General features: G+C 34.8%; 2 protein-coding genes across 4 annotated transcripts; one reads left to right on the forward strand and one right to left on the reverse strand.

The window, feature by feature from the left end:
- Positions 1 to 1,204: 1,204 nt before the first annotated feature.
- LOC125671576 (probable thiopurine S-methyltransferase) lies at positions 1,205 to 17,632 on the reverse strand. 3 transcript variants are annotated; one of them, XM_056162045.1, is made up of 9 exons: positions 17,496 to 17,632; positions 9,198 to 9,312; positions 8,879 to 8,971; positions 8,523 to 8,652; positions 7,473 to 7,525; positions 7,247 to 7,321; positions 5,337 to 5,422; positions 1,673 to 1,717; positions 1,205 to 1,334 (listed from the first exon to the last, which is right to left on the reverse strand). In XM_056162045.1, exons 2-9 carry the CDS (start codon positions 9,290 to 9,292, stop codon positions 1,222 to 1,224), a joined length of 690 nt encoding a protein of 229 aa, XP_056018020.1. In that variant the 5' UTR covers positions 9,293 to 9,312; positions 17,496 to 17,632; the 3' UTR covers positions 1,205 to 1,221. The 3 variants fall into 3 exon arrangements, with proteins under 3 accessions (XP_056018020.1, XP_048763324.1, XP_048763323.1); XM_048907367.2 differs by lacking the exon at positions 17,496 to 17,632 and adding an exon at positions 17,419 to 17,469; XM_048907366.2 differs by lacking the exon at positions 17,496 to 17,632 and adding an exon at positions 11,851 to 12,264.
- LOC125671581 (acyl-coenzyme A thioesterase 13-like) lies at positions 17,468 to 21,242 on the forward strand. Its single transcript, XM_048907371.2, has 4 exons — positions 17,468 to 17,609; positions 18,247 to 18,431; positions 19,826 to 19,974; positions 20,343 to 21,242. The coding sequence occupies exons 1-4, from the start codon at positions 17,505 to 17,507 to the stop codon at positions 20,360 to 20,362; spliced, it is 459 nt and encodes a 152-aa protein (XP_048763328.2). The 5' UTR covers positions 17,468 to 17,504; the 3' UTR covers positions 20,363 to 21,242.
- Positions 21,243 to 23,790: the final 2,548 nt, after the last annotated feature.

The following is a 23,790-nucleotide window of genomic DNA, read 5'->3' on the forward strand; positions in this document are numbered from 1 at the left end:
AAAATATAGAAGAATTAATGATTATCACAACAGGTATATCTTATATATTTCTTACAATATAAATCAACAATCATTTTCAAAGTCAAATGCAATGATTTTTTAATGAATCCTAAGTAAATTCAATAAATCATTAAATTTTTAATTATATCAGAGGCATATTATAAAATCTGCTGTAAAAAGTAGAAAAATTTATCATTAGATTAATTAGTAAAAATAGCTTTCTTTGTGTTCCCTGTTGATAATATGAAATACATCATTACTGTTCTAATTCACAGGTAATATGTTGAGTGACAACTGAACCCACTGTTACATAATATATCCCATCTAAAGATGGCACAAAAAATGAGGTATCTGAATCAATTCCTATTTCTTCCTAAATCAAACTTACGACCCATGTATCAAAAACAGGTCTGCTCAACATTTATAAACCTCTCTCTCTTTCATCTGAAGACTTTCTCTCTCTCTCTCTCTCTCTCTCTCTCTCTCTCTCTCTCTCTCTCTCTCTCTCTCTTTCATCTGAAGACTTTCAGGAAGTTTTAGTGTACAACATTTATAAACCTCTCTCTCTTTCATCTGAAGACTTTCAGGAAGTTTTAGTGTACAACATTTATAAACCTCTCTCTCTTTCATCTGAAGACTTTCAGGAAGTTTTAGTGTACAACATTTATAAACCTCTCTCTCTCTCATCTGAAGACTCTCTCTCTCTCTCTCTCTTTCATCTGAAGACTTTCAGGAAGTTTTAGTGTACAACATTTATAAACCTCTCTCTCTCTCATCTGAAGACTTTCTCTCTCTCTCTCTCTCTCTCTCTTTCATCTGAAGACTTTCAGGAAGTTATAAACCTCTCTCTCTTTCATCTGAAGACTTTCAGGAAGTTTTAGTGTACAACATTTATAAACCTCTCTCTCTTTCATCTGAAGACTTTCTCTCTCTCTCTCTCTCTCTCTCTCTCTCTTTCATCTGAAGACTTTCTCTCTCTCTCTCTCTCTCTCTCTCTCTCTCTCTCTCTTTCATCTGAAGACTTTCTCTCTCTCTCTCTCTCTCTCTCTCTCTCTCTCTCTCTCTCTTTCATCTGAAGACTTTCTCTCTCTCTCTCTCTCTCTCTCTCTCTCTCTCTCTCTCTCTTTCATCTGAAGACTTTCTCTCTCTCTCTCTCTCTCTCTCTCTCTCTCTCTCTCTCTTTCATCTGAAGACTTTCAGGAAGTTTTAGTGTAGTGTTCATCACTTTAATGTCATCAAGAACAAATTTTCGAACAAACTGTCTATTCCCCAAGTTTGGTGTCTTTCTTCTAGGGCATATGCTCTTTCCAATTTTGTTATGTTCATTCTGTCACCTACAAAACAATTAAGAATAATCACTGAACATTTACATTGTATATGAATTGCAACTATATACCTATACATGTACTTGATCATTCTTTGTTCAATACTTTGATTATACATGTACCTGTATGTAACTGTAGTCAGCTGTTATAATGTGAAGAGTCACCAGTTTGAAGGGGAAAAAGCGGCAGTTAAAGCCTTCACTAAATAAAATTTCTGACAAAAGTGTCTTTAATAGTTGTGCCACTATTCCATAGCATATATGCTGAACACTTTATTTTCGATCAGAAATACTTTCATGAAAAATTTATTCATTCTGTTTAAGTCAAACAAAACTAGATGAACTTACCAAACAGATCATGAACCTGCTGTTCTGACACATAAAACGGAGGCCCTACAATTAAAAACTAATGAGTTTTATAATCAGAAAGAAAAAATTGAACTAATCCTGATAAATTGGCATTATCACTTGTGTTGCAATACATTCTTAATTTCTTATCAGCATTATACTTTAAACATTCAGAGAAAAGAATTTCCTTGGTTTGAAAAAGAAGAAAACCCCAGTTCTCATATACTTACATAAACAAGTTTGCATACTACAAATTGTCATTGATTTACTTCTTTCAATCTTGTCCTTAAGCATGAACGTTTATACAGACTTGAATGTATACTATGTTATGATCTTTGAATATCACACTTAATCTTATATATTTAAAATAATATCACATATAAAGTAACCCAAAGTAAATAATTCTAAAATGATTAAACCCCTGTCATTGTAATCCATTGTAAGCCATTATAACTCTGTCAATGAAAACCAATGTAAACCATTAAACCTCTGTCATTGTAAACCATTAAAACTCTTGTCATTGTAAACCAGTGTAAACCATTGTAACTCTGTCATTGTAATCTATTGTAAACCATTAAACCTCTGTCATTGTAATCCAATGTAAATCATTAAACCTTTGTCATTGTAACTTAATGTAAATCATTAAACCTTTGTCAATGTAAACCATTGTAACTTTGTCATTGTAATCCAATGTAAACCATTAAACCTTTGTCATTGTTATCCAATGTAAATCATTAAACCTTTGTCATTGTAAACCATTAAAACTCTGTCATTGTAAACCAGTGTAAACCATTGTAACTCTGTCATTGTAATCCATTGTAAACCATTAAACCTCTGTCATTCTAATCTAATGTAAACCATTAAACCTCTGTCATTGTAATCCAATGTACACCATTAAACCTGTCATTATAATCCAGTGTAAACCATTAAACCTCTGTCATTGAAATCCAATGTAAACCATTAAACCTCTGTCATTGAAATCCAATGTAAACCATTAAACCTCTGTCATTGAAATCCAATGTAAATCATTAAACTTTTGTCATTGAAATCCAATGTAAATCATTAAACCTTTGTCATTGTAATCCAATGTACACCATTAAACCCCTTGTCATTGCAATCCAACCTGTCATTGTAATCCATTGTAAATTATTAAAATTTTATCATTATTCTGTTCGAAAGCCATTATTGAAAAAAGAATTGAATTTTCATATCAAAAAGTTCCATGAGGAACCAGGTTAGAATAGGTCCTGAGCAGTACCCTTTGCTTAATGTCTTAAGAGGCGACTATATGGGGTGGTCCTTTGGATGAGACTGCAAAAAACAAAGGCTCCTTGTCACAGCAGGTGTGACATGATAAAGATACCCCCCCCCCCCCCTGCTCAAAGGCCATAAGCACCGAACATAGGCCTAAATTTTGCAGCCCTTCACCAGCAATGGTGACATCTCCATATGAGTGAATAATTTCTCAAGAGGGATGTTAAAGGACACAATGCATGTTTCTAAACTTTTCAACAAAATTAATTCTTTTCATGCCTAAAACTACTTTAAATGTGTTTTAAATAAAATATTTTGCGTCGTTTTCAAGTTTGAAAGTGATGAAATTCAAATCTTGTGATATGCATATTTTCTTTCACTATTTTACCATTATGTGTGACATCATATGCGCCCTTGGGTTTGTAAACATATATTAGCCATTTCATAAACAGATTAGATTTAATTGACAAAAAAACAATTATCACATGAATGGCTTGTATATAATATTGCATTAAGATGTTTTGTGCCGTGCTCTGGTGTACTAGTTGTCGGTAGAAAGGATTTAGACTGAGTACTTTTCTATTTTTCGAAGGAAGGTACGAGAAGAAAGACGTGGATAATTTTTTGTTGGAGCAAGAACTTTACCTTAAAAACAAACACCCAGTCACCTTTTCAAAAACCGCTTAGACAGAGACCCTAATAAACTGCGAGAAAATGGATATATCGAAGCTATAAGCACTGGTAGGCCTACAGCATATATTCTGTTTTGGTCTTCAATTCAATACACACTCGGATCAACTGACCTTCACCTTGTAACAACCTATATACAATGTAACTTGTGCTCTCAGTTTCTAACAACTAGTAGATTTACAAAACAAATTTAATGATACAAAATAATTGAACTTTTAATTATATAAGTAACAGAATATTGTATTTCCTAACTTTAAATTGAATTATAAAATTATTTCCTCATTGAAATCGTAAAATCTTTCAAGAGTGTGTCAGTATAACGCTGTGCTCCCACTTCCTAACGACGTGCTGAATACAATTCAAAAATAATAACATTGTTTTATCAAAATAAAATAATGTGATTTCCACTTTAAACATGATTATTTTTATTGATTTGTGTGGGGGTTTTTTCTTTCTGAAATGCACCCGTGACAGTAGCTTGGCCAAGGGCCTAGTTGTCAACAATGTAACATATAATTTGTCTAATCCAAAAAATAAATAATGATTGCACTGTTTATTTTAGAAAAACAGCGCCAATTGCAGATGCATAAAGGAATAAATTACCAAACAGTTCGTAGACAGTGACCCATATAAACATTATTTACTCGCAATATTGCCGATTTCATAATCGCTTCCCTCACTATGATTGGGTTTTACATTGCTAGTTGTATGCACTGGTGGCGAAAACATATAAAACTTGGGAAATTTGTCAACATCGATTTAAACGTTGCCCATGGTGAATAAATTAGGCCCCTAAAAGCTGAGTTTTTAATAATATCTTACAGTACTTTCACAATCCGAAGGGCGCATGTGACGTCACTGTACCATGTGACTACCTACCTAATTAACTAGACTTTTTTTAAATCGGGGCTTAGATTTAAGTCTGTATTGTGTTTAATTATAACAAAATTTCGGCGAAAGAACTATTAGAATTAATTACTATAAGCATAAAAAAGACAAAATGCATGTTATTTTGTATACTTTGAAAACATGAGATGTGTCCTTTAAACAGTATACAACCAAACCATCATATCAGAAAACATCTCAATGAATTTTGCTATTTCCTAATCCACAGATGCTTCATAGGAATTTGGTCTGAAGCTGTTACAGAGGTGAAGTTTACAGACAGACTGACAGACAATTTATCATGTACATACGCACGAACAACCCAAAAGATCACTTACAGAGGCCTGATACACTACCTGAAAATGTTCTGATGGCAATAAACTCCTGCCTGACATGTGACTTAAGTAATAATGAAATGATAATACCAGACTTAACACAGGGTAACAATTTTGGTTTCTGAGAAAACCATCTTCGAAAATTCAGATTTTGAAAAGTAGAAGATAAAAGAAGTTTACAGGTCTACAGCTGGATTCTAACTCACTCTAATACTGTAGATTCCTAGAAAAATGCGAGGGATTTATCATGACGTAATTTTACAACAGACATCACTCGCAAAATGAAATTTCTCACTTTTGATTAACTGTGGCTAAATACATATAAGAACTCTTGATTAACAGATGACTCGTGAATTCATGTTCACACGATTTGACATATACGAGTCATTTCACCATATCTAGTACTCGCGTAAGATAAGGAATCTACAATAAGCAAAGATTCTAAAAGTGAAAAAAGTAAATTAATGCAAGCACATGACGTGCAGAATACATTCACATACCTGGATACTTGGTTTCATCATACTCCAATGTCTCCAGTAAATAGCGACAATCCGGGGATAACAAGCTTGTCAGATTTTCTGAATACCTATCCAATATATAGTTATATACAAGTAGGATACATTGACTCATTATTCAATGTCTAATACAACATCAAATGGTATGTGTCAGAAATCAATAAATTTTGCAGCCCTCTAAGTCACATATCAAGCTATATGTCATACTGCAAAACTAAACACAGATGCATGGTTATCAAATTGTAATATATTCGCTTGCAAAAAGAAATATGATGATACATTTGCTTTAAATATGCAAAAATTGTGTCATTGATGGGGATAAGAATTCATTTAAGGAATGACTTTAATTCTGGGGCAAGTTATACGAGTATAACCTGGTTTGGGTCAGTTTACGCAAAGCGGACCCAAACCAGGTTATACTCATATAATTTGCCCCAGAATTAAAGTCATTCCTTATAATTTAATGCAAGAGACAAAGATGCTAACCTTCGTTTATCAAAATGTACATAAACTCGGAAAAATACAAGTCATCTGAGCCGCACAATGATTCACTTAGCAACAACGGCACGAAGCGTCTAGCTTTGAAGGTCCCCATCTTTAGACCTAATCTTAGTTCTACAGAGCCTAGTCATTTATCAAAATATTGTATCAAAAGTGAAAATTGTCATGATAGAAAATATGTGTACACTATGCATGTAATGTGTATTTCGTTGCCCTTAAAAGATAGAGATCGACTTTGAAGTCACTCATCTCCGACAGGTTGAGAAAATACGGGAAATTGCATTGTTTAGGCCTACCCAAAATAAATCTTCAAATATCAGAAAATGCAATAATTTGTGGCTTTTAACTCTGTGAAAACTTCTACTATATAAAAACTTACCCTTGTATGCAATGTTGTCGCTAATACTAAATCCAACACAAGAAAATATGTAAGCAAGTGACAAATCGCGATCCACATGTCAATGTGTCTGTCTAACGTCATGTGATAAAATGTGACGTATGAATTTTTGTTTGCTTTGTTGAAAGACAGATCAAGCAATGAAACAACCCTCCCCCCTTTTCCCCAGTGATAAATTTATTTCAAAATGAACTGGGTAATGCTTACTTAGCAAATCATTAATTCAAATATATTATCTTTGTTTTAATCTATTATTCGACCATACATACAGAGAAAGATGTTTTACAACAGTGATTTGCACACAAGTAGATGCTAATATTGACAACGAGAAAGCAACATGTGTATCAAACCGAAGTATCTTATTATACAAGATGACTTTCTATTCCATAGAAGGCTGAAAACAGTGCTGCTATGTAAATTTAGAGAGAGAGAAAAAATAGTTCCGGCTTCTGGTTTTCAAGGGGGTGTGTCCCCATACCAATCCAGGTTATACAAAAATAACTTGCGTTCCTCAATTGGAATTTGACCAATCAGAGACAAGGATACAATAAGAATTAAATTATTTCTAATTATCTCTTTTTTGCAATCATGTAATGCAAATGTTGTAATATTAAATGTTCACAGCTGCATGAACACATTCAAGAAGAAATGGCAATCATTACAATTTGTAAAGATATCACGTCGGGCAAAAACATCCGAAAATGTAAATATTTTAAAATATACATCTCCAAACTTAAAAGCTCTCATTTCATTACAGGGAATTCCTTAACAAGTGATAATAGATTGATCATAATTATAAATCTTTTAAACTTAAATTCTGTAGCACAATAAAGCAATTAGAAAGTCTTCATGAAAGATATCTAGTAAACAAGATTTTAATGATTTAAAGATATGTTCCGTGGAAAAGCTTTTAATATGATCCTGATATGTTTAAGGTGTAATTACTTTGTAATTGTGATTAACTGAGAAAGTAGTCATCAAATAATATAGATGTTACCGTTGTCTTTCATCCTTATTGATGGCCACTATTGAAGCCCTATCCCAAACAGCATCCATTTTCCCTTCAAAGTCACTGAAAAGAATTTGACAGAATTCAAAGATTATAGCACATTCATTTATGCAGTATATACATGGATCAATACAACCCGATTGTTGATATTTTAGTGTATGTAGATTTGCACTACATGTATGATAATGACATAATAAGATATGGCAAACAATACCTGTTGAACTTAAAGAGGTCACAGCAGTACAATCTTATTCTTTTGTCTTCACTCTGCAAATAAAAGAGTGACCAGAAACTGACCCACAGTTCCATTCACAGCAGTTGGCACAATCATGGTAAAAGAAAAGCCCCAGGGGTCACAAATAACGCTCATCTGAGTATAACCTCGGTCCTGCTGTTCTTCATCAGAAGATTCTTAAAGCATTTTTACCTTCTTTATTCCCACAAAAAAATTACCCTATATCATGACCCTACCCAAACCCCACGGGGTCATGACTTAACTGAACTTGAATCCACACTAAATGGGAATGCTTCAATATACACATTCCTAACATGGCTTGCTGTTTGTTCTGGAGAAGATCGAAAAACATAATCATTTATTCATGTATCATGCTTGCATATTAATATGACCGATACAGCTCTGTCTACTTATAAAATGATCTTTAAAGATTTTCTCCTATATAGTTTTATGTAAAAGTTCAATTCTACACATTGCTAAAACCCGTGGGTTTTCAAACAAACTTAAATCTGTACTACCTGAGGATGTAGGTCCTGTTGCTCTTGAAGAGAGTATTTCCAAAGTTTTTTCCTATATATATTCCCATGTAAAACTCAAATTCCCTATTGTGGTCCTATACTACCCCTGGGGGCTTTAATTCAACTTTGAATCTGCATGCCTATCAACTTAATTAATTATGGCCTGGCAGTTCATAAGAAGATTTTTAAAGACTTTTTACTAAAAATTCCCATGTTAAAACTTTGATCTCCTACTATGGCTCCACCCTACCCTCAGGCAATGTAACCTGTAAAATGTGAAACGAAACCTACTGAAACGAAATAAAATGAAATAAAATCAAAATGAAAGAAATCTAACAAAATAGAACAAAACGAAACAGATTGTGTAACTGAACTCTTTAATAATAAAAATGGTAATATGGGCAAGCATTTCAGCCCCTATGAGAGTTGTCACACATAAATGAAAATCCCCCCCCCCCCATTCTTATAATAAGGCTTGGCCTTTTAACATCTCAGTCAATTGCATACTTACAGTGAATAGAGAACCTTCAATATCTTGCAGTTCTGAGACAGTGTACTTAATGGACTGTTCCTCAAAGAACTCCTCCAGGGCACTTCTCACGCATTCAACCCCGATAATAGTATGTCCCTCGTCCCACAAGCTAAATAACATAGAACAAGGTATAAAACTAATACAGTTAAGAATGGCTAATTCATTTTAGTTCAGTTTGTATATTTGACAAATATTTCTTTCATATAAAGTACACATTAGAGTCAATGTAATCATTTGAAATTTCATACTCTGTTGCGTATGGTAACAGTTCTACACCGTAAATTCAGTCTGTCTATCATTAACATTTGACTTTACAACCATTACTCATTCATTACCATTTCATGTCTACAGATTTTCCACACAGTGGAAAGAAAATCTTGATATTGTGTCTGCCATTGATCAGTTTATCATAGTGCTTCTCTAGTAACCTGTCAAATGAATATAATCCAATACAGTAACAGCTCACAAGACATGTAGATCATTACACGTTCATTGTAGTACATGTTTAAAATACGGATTTCACTGTAAAGTCATTACATCATTCCTATGTGAAGTTTTCACCAGAAACTAAAAACATGCATGCTTATACAATATCATAAATACATTCTTTGCATTATTGGAACATATCTTGAACAATCAAAGTCCATAACTTACTTATCCATATGAGATCTATGGAAACCAATTTTTCGTTTGTCCCATTTTTCCTCCCAATATTTAGGTGATACTTCGGTGAACTGAGGCTCACTCATGGTCAAAATTGGAAATTTCTCTGCATAATTCAAATGAAATATCATGTGTATTGTAACTATTGTTATCTTTATTTTTATATTTTCAATTTGTCTAAGGCAATCTGTATATATTTCACAGTGCATCTTTATAATATTACATAGAAGTACAGAGGTGTTTAATTATTTTAGAGAGAGGGAGAGAAAAAGATTATAGAAAGCTATGAAAAGATCTGGTTCCGTCTGTTCCAAAGGGTATCAAATTTCTCAGTATCATCATTTTTGTTGGAAATAAATTTTTGTGTTTTATAGAAAAACTTTAAAATATGATATTGACAAAATGCACACTCAAATTTTTCTAGGTGTCTTTCTACATGAATATAATACTTAAACCAAAGAAAGAGAACTTGTTTTTCTAAAGGATGCATAATGTAAAAGATTTTTTTGTAAAAACTAGTAGAAAATTTGTTCTTTGTTCTAAATAGACTTCAAAGTCATCTTAAAATGATTGGACACAATCACATTTCCACAGCATATGTTCTAATAGTATTGTTTCTTCCTCACTGTGACAAAAAGTACACATCTCTGAGTTCACTCTTTTAATTTCAAACAAAAATGAGTTTGTTGCTAAGAATTTTAATAATTATTCTATATCGGAATCGTATAATATTTTGACACTGCATGTCATCAATGTGTCTGCATATTTTCAAAACATGAATAGGTATTCAGACCATAAACATTGCATAAAACCACTTCATAACTATCTATAGATATTCTAAGTAACAAATGACTTCCATATATATTCACCTTTTTCAGAAATACTGTAAAGTGGTTATTTATGCATGGGGGAGGGGGGATTTACACAAACTACACGGTCATGTAATAAGCACGTATATTTCCCACATGCATATAGTGATATAGATAGTTGATAAAATATACACTGTATTCAGTTACCGCATATTTTTCCCCAATGCATAATGTTGAACGTGGAAAAGCGCGTACTTAATCCCCTGACATGCGTAAATAACCACTTTTACAGTAACCTTAAAATCAACGTTATTATAGAGTGAAGACCTCTCGTGGTCCAAAGGGTCGTGAAAGTGGAGCTCTACCTATCAGTAACATATATACATGTTTAAAAGGAAAATATAGAAAACTGACGAAAAATTAAACCATACTTATCAAACTTGAAAATTTTAGTAAAAATGGCATAGATTGGAATACAAGCAAAAGGACATGTATTTCTTCATTTTGAATCTTGTGTATGCAAGTTCACCTCATTCTAAATCTGTAAAAGCATGTAAACAATACTTTCTCTATCATACTTAATCACTCCTCGTTTAATGAGATTGTACCACGTCTCTTATGTTGGTAAATTTACTAAACACCGATGCTGAATATAATGTCAGAATGCACTGTTTACATCAATTGTGTTATATTTTCCGCATACAATGAATAGGTGGATCAAATGTCTAAAGTAGTGTAACAAGGTGTTAGGATGCTTTGACAGAGCTCTGTCCTTACACATTAGGTGCTAACTTCAGGATATTTTTTGTCCTGTTATGAATATAGATACTAATGCCAATACTTTTTGCTTCACCCTAAAACATGGTTATGCCTAAATACATATTATTCACATGTACAAGGACAGCAACTCTTCTTAAAATTGAAGCAAATGAACTGAAATAACATTGAAAACTCCAGAGGTTTCTGACATCAAATTCAATATGTCATTTGAAAAGTGTGTGTCTTGTAAACAATAAATATTGTATTATGAAGATCTCAGGGAACTAAAACATCTCTAAATTTTGCACTATCTCCAAAACATTTTAATCATTTAAGCGGAGTTTACAGCAATCTAATTAAAATCAGACTTCTTAGATCATCAGCACGTCGGCTTTGAAACCGTCAGTGTTTACAATTCAAGGAAAACGGCTGCAATTGTTTGGTTTGAAAGAAAACACATCACAGCTAGATGTGACGTCACAATGCACTGTTTACGTCAACTGGCCTTATATGCCTCGCATTAATTAAGTAAACCATCTTGAAAACTATTCAATTCGTACCCATCCCTATTCATACATAAATCGGAATTCACAATTAATTTCATTTGTCATATCGTACGTTTTGTTGTTTATATGAACGGAATATATTAGGCATTATTGCGAAAGTTTAAAATTCGTTATTGGAGAATATACAATTTTACAGTGTGGAATAAACTTTGTGGGGGAGATATTACAGCAATTTGTTTACAAATTGCCAGGAACCGCCTAAATAGCCATCATTGTATGGCGCAATCTGAATGGCTGATAGTTCTCATAAATATATATATTCCAAGCGAAAGGTCATGCGGACATGACCTCCTATGGGGTTATGTCAGATCCTATTATAGCGCTTGTGAGCGAATCTTAGGATCTGATTTTAATTAGATTGAGTTTGCAGCTTTGTAAGAGATAGTACTTGCCAAGTCTCGTAAATAAGTAAACAGAAGGAAGGGATGAAAGAGAAAAAATATAGTCTAGAGAAGGGACAGGTAAAAAAAACAACAACATATAACTGTAATGGCAAAAACACAAACTCACTTTGCATAAAGGCAATAATATTTCTTAACTGACAGTGTATACGCATTGTATACATCGGAAGTCAAGCTATCTCACTAGTTTCCGAACCAAACCACGCAATCTTGTCTGGCACACTAATCTCCGGAATGTTTGCGGAATGTTTTGTAATCGATTTTATCTTCCACATTATTCTAGATGTCAAACACGATTCTGTGCTCTCCCATCTGTCCGTTGAAATACAGTGCCGATTTCATCCGGATATTTGTGGAAGTTGCGGGCTTGCGAAGATGCCCAGCCGTAAAATAGTCGTACAATAGTTTTCAAGATTCATACGCACATCGATTATATTAATGAACATATGACTATTGTTTCAACAGGTAAAGATATCGAAGGTAAAACATTGGAAATGTAAATGATAAAGTATGAAGCGTCTTAAAGTAACTGCCTTCTGATGTTCTTTTGTTACTTAGTGATGTGTATACATCATTATGCCATATGCTTCTCTCATAATGTCATGTGCACTAATCATTTTTATCATATGATTGAATAATTCCTAGCTCTCTAATTGGCTGAGATCCAACAATGTAGAAATCATACTACGTTATGTTTACCTGCACGTGACCTTCCAGGTGAACATAAGGAATTATTTTTTCCACATAGAACCAGAAATAGGTCGTCGAAACTTACAATTAAAGCAAAGAACAATCTTGAAGGGTTTTTTAATCATATAATAAAACAATTATTGCTGTTTTTGAGGTCAATACGATGATTTAGACACCTGAGGAGTACAATATTCACCGAGCCCGAAACAGCAATAATTGTATAATGTCATGTGCAGTATCTTTATGTCGTGTGCATTCTTCATCATGTCATGTGCATTTATCATTGTGTCATGTGCATTTTCCATTATGTCGTGTGCACTTATCATTATGTGATGTGCTTCTCTCATTATGCCATATGCATTCATCATTAAGTCATGTGCATTTACATGCTAATCGAACAAGCACCTGCTCAAGAAATAGACACGCTTTTAAAACACGGTTGTCCTGAAATGCATGCACCGTCTTGCCTGACCGTCTTGGTCAATGACATACTGTATTAACAGTTGATCAAGCTCTATACTTAAGGATGTATGCTACATCAGAGAAATTTGATGTAGATGAAAAGTGGAGAATATGTACAACAATATTTTGAAGTTGAAAATTTTCAAATTTACTTTATTTTGTCAAAAAATACAGTTTTAGTAGAAGATAGTCTGGAAAAAATTCAAAACCCCTACTGGACTCGAACCTGCGACCTACAGTTCACCAATCGGTATGTTTTTTTTTTTTTCTCTTTCACCAATCGGTATGTTAACCTACTGAGCTACTCGACTAGGTATTTAATTTGAAAAGGAAAAATCATATATTGCTAATATTGATTTTTTTCCTCCATGTTTTAAAGGAAGTCAGCCATTATGACGATGTAGAGTACATCCTTAAGTTAATGGATATGTGATTTCTTTCGTTTGAAGAATTTCTACTTGGTAATTATAATGAATGGATTATTCCGGATATTTCAAGTTTTCAATTCGAATACCTGTATAGGTATATTCAGTCATGTGGTTCAATAGAACCGGTTTTAATCGAGTGACGATGTAAAATCAGTTTAGGACGACACGTAGAGAAGACAACACGTTTAAATTTTATACTAATACTAATTTGTATTTACATTTATGTAATTATAGTACGTTGTATTGTTACAACATTAAAGCTGCTGCGTGTCGTTGCTAGTCCATTTAGTGTGTTATGTTGTTTTTATTACTGATCTTATACAGAAATGAATGGGTTTTAAAGGAGAATCAAAATGGTCAGATCCAGAGAGACTTGTGCCACGAATGGGTGGTTTACATATTGCTATAAACTTTATGAAATGGATAGATCATATGATTTGTTCTGGTCTGCATGAACAATGCATGGTATGTGAATTGCTTGGGCCTGAAAATGTTCTAGGAAGAAAGCAATGTAGCCGTGGGGTGAGAGCCAACAAAATCACTGCCCAAGCTCTCTGGAAGATTTTTATTCCCAGCTTCTTGTCATTCGTAGCTACCAAGGATGTAGATCATTCACAAATATTGAATGGTATTATGAATGAGCAGACAGACACAGGGTCTACGGTAGTTTAAAGCACTTGCAGAATCCCGTGTTCAAGGAATAATTTTTAAATTTCAGAGAGGAAATTGATAATCCAAATGTACTGTTTTTGGTGGTCATATTTGGACTTAGTGTCCATTCTCTTGGAATTTACTAAGTCGGAAAGAGAAGGGTTTGGGGATTTATATTTAAATTCTTTCCGTTTAATGCTCCCATTGTTTTTTCGATGCGATCATATAAACTATGCTAGGTGGGGTAATGTTTATCTTGCTGATTGTCACCAATTGCCGCATGAAGTTCTTAGAGTTCCAGCAAGGCAACTTTGTTGTCGAAGAAGTGTTGGAACATTCAATCAAGTGGATCCAGATCAAAGTCAATAATGGCTAAACGCTACAGGTAAGAAAGATGGCGACACAGTGGGAATCACAAGGACTCCTTCTGTCCCTTAGTAGGTGGTCTCTTTCCTACAACTAAAGATCGCATATAAGTCTTCTAACCAGAAATATGTACGATGTGAATCCATATGATATACGTATCCACAGGGAGGCATCAAAGAGTCATCGGGTCCTTGATTCACAGTTTGAGGATTCACTTGTTGATGCAATGAAAAGGTTTAGAGTACTTGACCCTTCCTACGAAAGAGATCAGTCAATCAATGTGGTCACAAAAGACAAAGCCACTGATCTCATCAGAGATTCTTTACTTTCTTCAGCGCATTTGGGTAAAATACAGTTGGAGGGTTTTGCTGAAGATCGTTTAATTCTGAACAAAGAAACAGGTACATTAAACGTTCCTTTGCATCACATTTTGAAAAAATTAATCCGTTAAAATTTGAATCTTTATACAATGTACAGCTGTTGGAAAAAGTAAAATACTTAAGGCTGACAGAAACATATTGCAAAGACTTGTCATTGCATATATATATATAGCAGCAAGGAATGTAGATTTGGGGCGAATACTGAAACAGTACTAGTGTCTATTTCAATTGCTGATACAAATGGCTCTTTATGATCTGGAAACAAGTCAGTTATACAGAATGAAGTTCTAAGGGATGCTGAAGTTGGGGTGCGAGTTGAAAATGAAAGTGGTTCATCAGCTTCGTTAATAGATAGACAAGGCTTTGGTTCAGAGCCTTAGAACACATGGAATGAACACATTTGGATACTTTGCAGACGGGTTCGTTTCAACTGTTTTCAGAAAAAGAAGCAAGTTTTCTATAGAATTGATGTTCTGTTTGATCGCTACAGGGACCAATCAATAAAATCTGGAATATGTAATCGCAGAGCAAATGGACACCAACCAGTCAGAAGGATTATAGAAAATGGAGACGTTCCTCTTCCAACTAACCTCGCTACTTTCATGTTTTTGAACGAAAGCAAAATACATTGCAACCCTGCTATCTAAGGAAATAATTCTCCAAGCGCCTATTGAGAAAACCGTTGTTACCGCTGGTTGCAGATGAAGATGTTGTGAAATGCAATGCTGATATGTTAGACCTATCTACGCTAAAGGTGAAACATGAAGAGGCAAACACTAGAATAGTTTCTTCATGCCATACACTGTTCTCAAGTATCCATGTGCACCTCTATTGTCATACTGGCTACTTATATCATTCTGTTCAGAAATAAATAAACACTTGTGGATGATTGCTGGAACCTTTTCGAAGCCTACCAGCATTCCCTTCCGTGTTGTTGTGGAGAAAAAATTCTCTTTTTCGGGGTTACGCAAGCATTTGGTAACATATTTCATGCACTGACAGGATGTGACACAACATCTTATTTCTATGGTATATAAAAAATATCTTCCGTGAGGGCATTCAGGGATAACTATGAGCTACTGAAACGCTTGGGAGAATTAACTTATTAAAAAAAAATGAAAGTTTGAAAATTTTGTCTGCAAGTTGTATAACCAAGAATCAGTGCCCACTGACACTGAACGCATTATTTGGGAAATCAAAAAGCGCCGAGAATATGCCTCCGACTAGTGATGCCTTACGCTTGCATATAAAGAGAGCACACTACCAGTCATTGATATGGAAACAGGCAAATATTTTATGGCCCGTATCACCATGTTTGGTGCCTATACTTATGACCTTAGCCCAGATTCCAGAGGCTTGTCTAGATTTTAGAGCTTGCAACTGCACCACAGGTTGCACAACAAAAAGACGTGTATGCTATTCTACAATGTATGAACCTTTGCAAATGCAAAATCCTGAACGAAGAAAAATGTAGAAATCATAGGTAAAAATACATCAGAGAAAATTTGAATTGGGGGAGGAAACAGCAGTTGCTAGTTGCATTAATGGATCAAATTAATACACACATGCACTTATGGTTATTCAGATATTCTTTTATCTTGAACAGCATAAATAAAGATTTTGGAAAAAATTAATGTCCGCCACTTTGAATTGCCATTTTGACCTTAACGCCATTATCATGAAGGCCAGCATGTTGGGTTTTTTTTTTTTCAGAATCTCCATACCGAATTCGGTGAAAAATCGATGCTGGACCAAATAATAATCATTTGCCGTTAGAAGGCTATTTTTATGTAAATAGGACCAGACTATCACATAAATATATATACACATCACTAGTCTATGTAGCGTAGCGGAAATTGGGTCAGGCATGCGCCAGACTAACACATCACTAAATAACAAAGGAACATCATAAGGCGTCCCATAATAAAGTATTTACCATGATTTTTTTCTTTTCTTTCGCACTTACGCGTGCGTCATTGAAAGGAACGAGCTTTTGGAATATTACACATGAACATGTACTGCAGGCCTAGCATATATCACCGTATTTGAAAATATGGCATTTTCATCTCAACAGAAATGTTTGACTGTGTGGTTTCTCCATCACACACATTTAAAATGTGTAAACCTCGTTGGATCTAGAATGTCCTAGTTTTCATAAATTATGTAACTGCTTTAGTGCTTATGTAACATTTCGTCTTAGAAAATTCCTCCGAACGACGTTATTTTGAAATATACTTTTAAGATACAATACCATACATTTTACAATTTTTGTTTTAATTTATTTAGCTAATTTCTTTATTTTCAGACTAATTACATAATTATGTCAGAGTTTACCTGAATATGATCTGTGTAAAGTATAAGAATGTACCTTCATAACTTATATATTCATGTTTAGAAAAGAAAAAAAATAATGAAAGCTAGATGTTTTATCTTAACAAAAGGCCAAATTTTAAATTGGATATCTGACTTCACATTTTGTTAATGCGAAGACTAGACTGAACCTATATATCGACGATTTTTTACACTTAACAGCTTCCGTAGATAAACAACCAGCCCAAACTCATTCCAGGATGACGTTCTTTCTCCGGTTTATAACAGTTTAGATCAAGTTGGAGCATTGTATGTTATCTAAAGTTACCCGGACGACTTACTGACAAAGAAATGAAGTGATTTTCTTTAACGTAGTTAGTAAATTCTTACCCCGAAAAGTTCCGTGCAACACGCGCACAGTATCAAACAAGAACGACAACTCTGGTCAATAATATTTTATCACTTACCGTACTCCAATGGCAAAAGAGAGCATTGACAAAGAAGAAAAACTGAGGTTTGCTAAGGAGGTTGTTCATGGAAGAGTATTTCGTCATAAAAGATTTGAAAACATCCTACAGAAGGTGGGTATACTGCCTTACCTTCGTTCCGATCTGATTTGTGACCCCATATAATCATGTATCGTACAGATTTCACGATTGTACTCCACATTTTAGAAGTTGGGGTTTTGTTGAATATCCATCAGCGTTACTGAAACAAAGCTAACTAATATCTCCTGATACATTTGTTACTGAGACAATTTTATATAATATAATACATGTATGATTAGGCCTACATAAAATGGAGTTGGGTTGTTTGTTTGTTGTTTTTTAGTTGGTTGTTTTTTTCTCTCTCAGTTTTTTTTTTTTATCGCAATTTGTCCGTCTAGACTCTATATAACCATCATTTTAATTCTTCTTTAGCTTTCAGATGTGAAACATAAAACTATACGACTCTGACAAATTTCACAATTATTAATGAATTTATGACACATATGTACATTGAACACAATTAATTGCAAAGCCATGGTGATTTAATGAAATACAGCATTTAATCTAATATGATTTAGTTAGTTACATATATATAAAACCATAACAAGATACAGGTAACATTTATAAAATTAATGGTGATAATTTCATCCTATCTGGATCGAAAATAACATCAGGAGAATTATTTGGGAGTGTATGACATACGGACTTTTGTTTTAATACCGTACTTCAGATCGTCGTTGTGGATGGTGGCGATGGCAACATGACGTGTGAGTTTGAGGTGACAGAGGAACACAGAAACAGTCATGGGACTCTTCACGGGGGTATGATGTCCTTATTAGTGGACGCGGTCACATCGTGGGCTCTTCACACAAAAGTTCGGGACAGAAACAGTGCCAGCATTGAACTAACATTACGGTGAGATTCCATTATCCTACATTATTATCAGACAGAATTTCGTATAAAATGGAAATCATGCATGAAATGCGTGCATCATTCAAAAGTATTTTAATTTTAAAGAATGCAACATCGAAATAAAAAAAAATGCATAGCTTATCGCAATTTGATCGTAATCGACGTACACAAAATTATACTTTAGAAAAATAGTAATTGGGGGTAAAATTGAAAGAAAGTGGCTGGAAATGCACTTTGATTTGGTGTAAACTACATTTATTTAGAATAACAGTCGTACATGTTCATGTATAGTACACTTGCACATAGAATCGGAAACAATTTAGTAACTGATATTCACCCTAATTTGATATTGAATGCATGTGATAAAGTACGCTCACGTTGGTAAAAAGTAACATTATGTGATGAGGTAATACATTTTCTGAACAACAGGGGGAAAGTGAATATGAAATGGAATCAAATGGGGGTGGGGGGGGGTGGGGGTGTGTGAAATTAGATTATTCGTATTGGAACATCGATGCTTAAATTATGAATTGATGTACTGCACTAAAGATATTCTGATTTCCTACGTACAGGTTTTTGTCAGTTTTAGCAATATTTCGTGAGACTGTGTAGTTTGAGAAGGGAGTGTTGGATTGTCGTACGTTTGTCACAGGAGCAATTAAGATTTATCTACAGTATTTCCGGGGTAGATGACAAGAGTTTAGAACGCCGCATTCCAATCCCAGTGTAGTGTGTAGAACTTGCTATTTACGAGAACCGAAGTACAAAAATGGTGGAATATGACTAATGATGAGATCTCCATGGAAACATTTAAAGTTTTGACAGGTTTTTGTTGTATAGAAGGGGTGGCGTGTTCCAGTTTGACTGTAAATGGAAAGAGGGAATTTTGATAATGCGATGTTTGGCATTGTATGCAGGTCTCTTGAGGTCTTTTTGTTTGGTCATTTTCATGAAAGAGAATGATTTTGTGGTTACGTCGTCTGCAGCTCAGTGATTCCCATTCCAGTTCCTGTAAGAGTTTATAGAGGTGCTTGCTAGTTTGGTGGCTCCCGTTACAATACGGGTTGGGTTGTTGATGGGTTCGACTTAATTCGCAAGAGAGCTAGATAACATCCCAAATAATATTAAAATACACTAGTAATGGTCTAACATGGAAGAGGCACCCGATCTAGATATATATATAACTCTTAACACTTTCTTGAAATATTTCGACCGTGTTACCGGTTTTCTTTAGTCGTGTAGTACTTTCGTGTATGTAGTCTTGCGTGACGTTGCTATGACAGATAAACACGACTGAAGAAGACCGGTATCACTGTCGAAATATTTCAAGAAAGTGTTTAGAGGTTGTTTTCTTAAAATTTTATCCGAAAAAAGAGACTATGTTTATCTTATTTAAGCTTCCTTAAACCTCCAAGAGTAGGAGACACGGTCGTCATAGACGCAAAGACGGTGAAGTGTGGTCGCCGCGTGGCATTCCTCTCGGCGGAAATCCGGTCTAATAATGGTGACTTGTTAGCGCAGGGATATCACACAAAGCTTATTATGGGTAAGATTGATTGATTGAATATTGTTTAACGTCCCTCTCGAGAGAATATTTCACTCTTATGGAGACGTCACCACTGCCAGTGAAGGGCTGCAAAATTTAGGCCTATGCTCTGCGCTTATGGTCATTGAGCAGGGAGGGATCTTTATCGTGCCACACCTGCTGTGTCACGGGACCTCGGTTTTTGTGGTCTCATCCGAAGGACCGCTCCATTTTGTCGCCTCTTACGACAAGCAAGGGGGTACTGAGGATATATTCTAACCCGGATCCCCACGGGACTCTTATGGGTAAAAGTGCAGAGTGGTATTTCAATAGATATCGATAAATTGATGATTCTCAAAATTGACAAAATGTTTCTTTTCTTTTTATAGAACCTGGATCCAAACTTTGATCATAGAGAAATACAATTACGTACATATTGCATGGTAGTAATTTGCTGATATGCCTCTGCAGAACTTCAAACTTTTCCCTTAATTTATTTGTAATTTCCATAATACAAATTGTGTAGATATACATGTATATATATTAGAGGGATTTCAAAACTATATGCAGTGGATTTTTATTTTATTTTCTATACACACCCAGTCACACACTTTTCATACGTAACTGTAATTTGTTCAGTGTGTGTGTAGGGGGGGGGGGGCAACGCAACTGTGAGAGCATGTTCTGCGTATGATAAATTTTTAAATCAAGACAGGTTACTGACAAATAAGTTGATGTTACAGAGGTTTCAAGAATTCCCTCAAAGGCAGCATTTCGCAAATTCTGTGGTCGTTGGGATGATCTTGTTTGCAAATACAAGCTATCACTGCGTTGAATGCTGTCTGACGTGTTTCATTACTAATTGCTACGCCGATCTTTGATATTGATTTATACTATGGATTACTTTGTTTACCTGGTCAAGAGATAGGGCTCACGGGCGGTCAAAAGGAGGTTCTTACTCATCGTAGGCACTTGACCCTATCTCTAATATGTTCGGGGGTCCGTGTTTGCCCTTTTCTCAATTTTGTATTTTTATAGGATTTTTAAGATTGATCACTGTTCGTTATCTTCACTTGAAATAGGTTACAAAGCATTTGATAATATTCTACAAATGGTTCATACACGTTTTCCCACACGTTCCATTAAATTTTAAAAATATAACAGTTTAGAGTTGTAAATCGATGTACATTTTTCAATGTTGTATTTCATTTTCAGATGGTTTATCAAACCTAAAATATATGATGTTTCACATTGTGATGAGCAATCAAAAATACATAATATAATGAAGTTTATATTCATATTGTCTTTTGTAAAAAGTACTTCATCCAAAATGATATCTTTAACAATAAAAACCAGTCCTTTTAGAAGTTATTCTGCAACTATGCATATTCCAATGTCTTCATTAGAGAATATGTCTTTACAGCTTCCAAACACATGTTGAATAGTTTCAGTTTCCTTTTCACAAAAGTTATGAAAGTTAGATGATTATTGCCTTCTTATTCTACTATTTTACTACATGTACTTTGGATCTTTTTTTTAAATGTTAAACACAAATCATTTATAGTTGTATAAGCATACATATAAATCCTACAGCAATTCTTAATCGAAATGTAGAGTTACCTTACATTCTTCTGGACAGTGGCTATAATACCGACCTCTTCACAGAACATTTATCCTGGGGGGAGGGGCTTTTTTTTAAAATGCATGTATTATCATATACCTGTTATGAGATTAATTAAAACTTTGAGTAATTATTAATTAACTTCTGATATTTCTGTTGGGTTTTTTTTTTTTTTTAGAATACATCTATTAACATATACCTGGTATGAGATTAAGTAAAAATTTGAGTAATTATTTACAAACTTCTGATATATGTTGATTTTTTTTTTATCTATCTTTATATTGACTACAGCATCACACTAACATATTCTGGCTACTATTTGGTTCCAGCAAGTCAGGGGTCGTGTATATTGTATGATACTTTGCGAAAACTATATCAGGTAGTATATCACAAATGTTTGTACATGGATACACAAAACATGTCTAAAAGCAACTGCAATAATTCTTGATGTCAGTCACTGTCCAGCTATGTTTCTTATGCAAGATGGCGCCGTATTCTCTTCTTTGACGAGTCAAGTTTTACGACGTCGCTGTGAACGTTATACTGATAACTGAATGATGGAATGCGACAGGTTTGGTGGAAGTAAAGCTATGATGTGGGGCGGGATCTGTAATGGCCGCAAAACAGTTTGGCCATCATTGAAGACTATTTGACAGTTCATCGGCACATTGACACTCTTTTGCAAGTCGTCGTACTGCTGTTTGTCCGCCAGCAGTTTAGTTTACTTCACTCAAAATAAACACAGCTTTCATAAAGATACAAAATCTCTAGAAGTTCAAAAAGAAAGAAATACAGCATAACTTAAAATCTTCAGCAAAACAAAATTCAGTGGGATGTGGCGCATCGTGCAATGACCTATCTTTACCAACACAATTACCTTGGCCCCCATACAGTCCCAATCTCTTGCCAGAAGAGCATGTGTGGGACGTGTTGATTGACGCATTCGAACACGCCCAATTCTAACAGAATCTACCTGCTTTGCATCAGGTACATCTGGATGTGGGTAGGACATCCCCACGGCACAAATAAACCGTGTAACGAACTCTATGCATCGTGGAATTCAAGCAGCAACAAATGCTAACGGGGGGCATATTCGGTATTGAAGTAAACTACCACTTCTTTAGCCTTTACATACTTTGCCAAAGTGATGATGGCTAATTCAAACCCATTGTGTTGTCCAATAGAATCGATGTTGATCTTCTATTATTAGTTGTGAAAATTTCCTTGGTGCGTATGTATTATAAATATTAAGTGCCTTATATGTTCCAGACCAAATGCTTAGATAGTGCAAGAGATCGTGTAAAGTATTGGTATAAAAATCGTGAATCATAACTTGCAAACAATGAACATTGCATATCAAAAATCATTCTATTAAGGAAGTTCGCTCCCAGGTTTTGAGCACAATCACTAAATATTTTATAAGCATGTAGGTATTCGCAGGATACTGGTGTTGTATATTAGCCTTTCCCCTTCGCCATCCACCCCCACCCCACCCCGGAAAAATGGCTATATAGTAGATCTAACCCTACGGAAATGTGGCTATATATATGTAGTAGGATTTCCCCCATTTTATAGTCAGATGACCCCCGGAAAACCTACTATATAGTAGAACCCCAAACCCCCTCTTTTCATTCCGGTTACGTTTTCGGCGGACCATTCCCAAACATATTCTTTCCATTCTGAAATCAACAATTTTCTGGCAATTTATTTCATACTAATTGGGTATGATAATTCAGAATGAATCTATATTTACGGAAATTGTACGTCTTTTGCGGTTTCGCTTGTATTTGGTTTACGTCACAACTGTGAGTACCGCCATTTTTTGTTAGCGTTTTTAAGTAACTAGCTAATGCGCCCATTTTTTGTTGATTGTGAGCAATTTGTGCATTACATTACGAAATGGCAGACAGGAACCGTAGGCCGAATGCGGGCTCAAAATGTAAGGAATAATGAAAACATTGAGAGAGAACGACTCGTTCTCCACGCTATTACGAGCACCCGATTTCATGGAACCACCACGTGCAGCCACAACTGGAACAGGGATCTGTGACACCAAAGGTCATTTCGGATCTTGAACTAAAGTGCCGTGAACTCGAGCATCAACTGCAAACACAGATATGGGGAACTGCAGCGACAGTTGGAAACCGAGTCACGGAGTTCGCAGACAACAGCCGACCACGTGCTTACCACAGCACTGTCCCCACAACCCCAACCAA

Source organism: Ostrea edulis, chromosome 4, assembly GCF_947568905.1.
Source record: "Ostrea edulis chromosome 4, xbOstEdul1.1, whole genome shotgun sequence".
Taxonomy (NCBI): domain Eukaryota; kingdom Metazoa; phylum Mollusca; class Bivalvia; order Ostreida; family Ostreidae; genus Ostrea; species Ostrea edulis.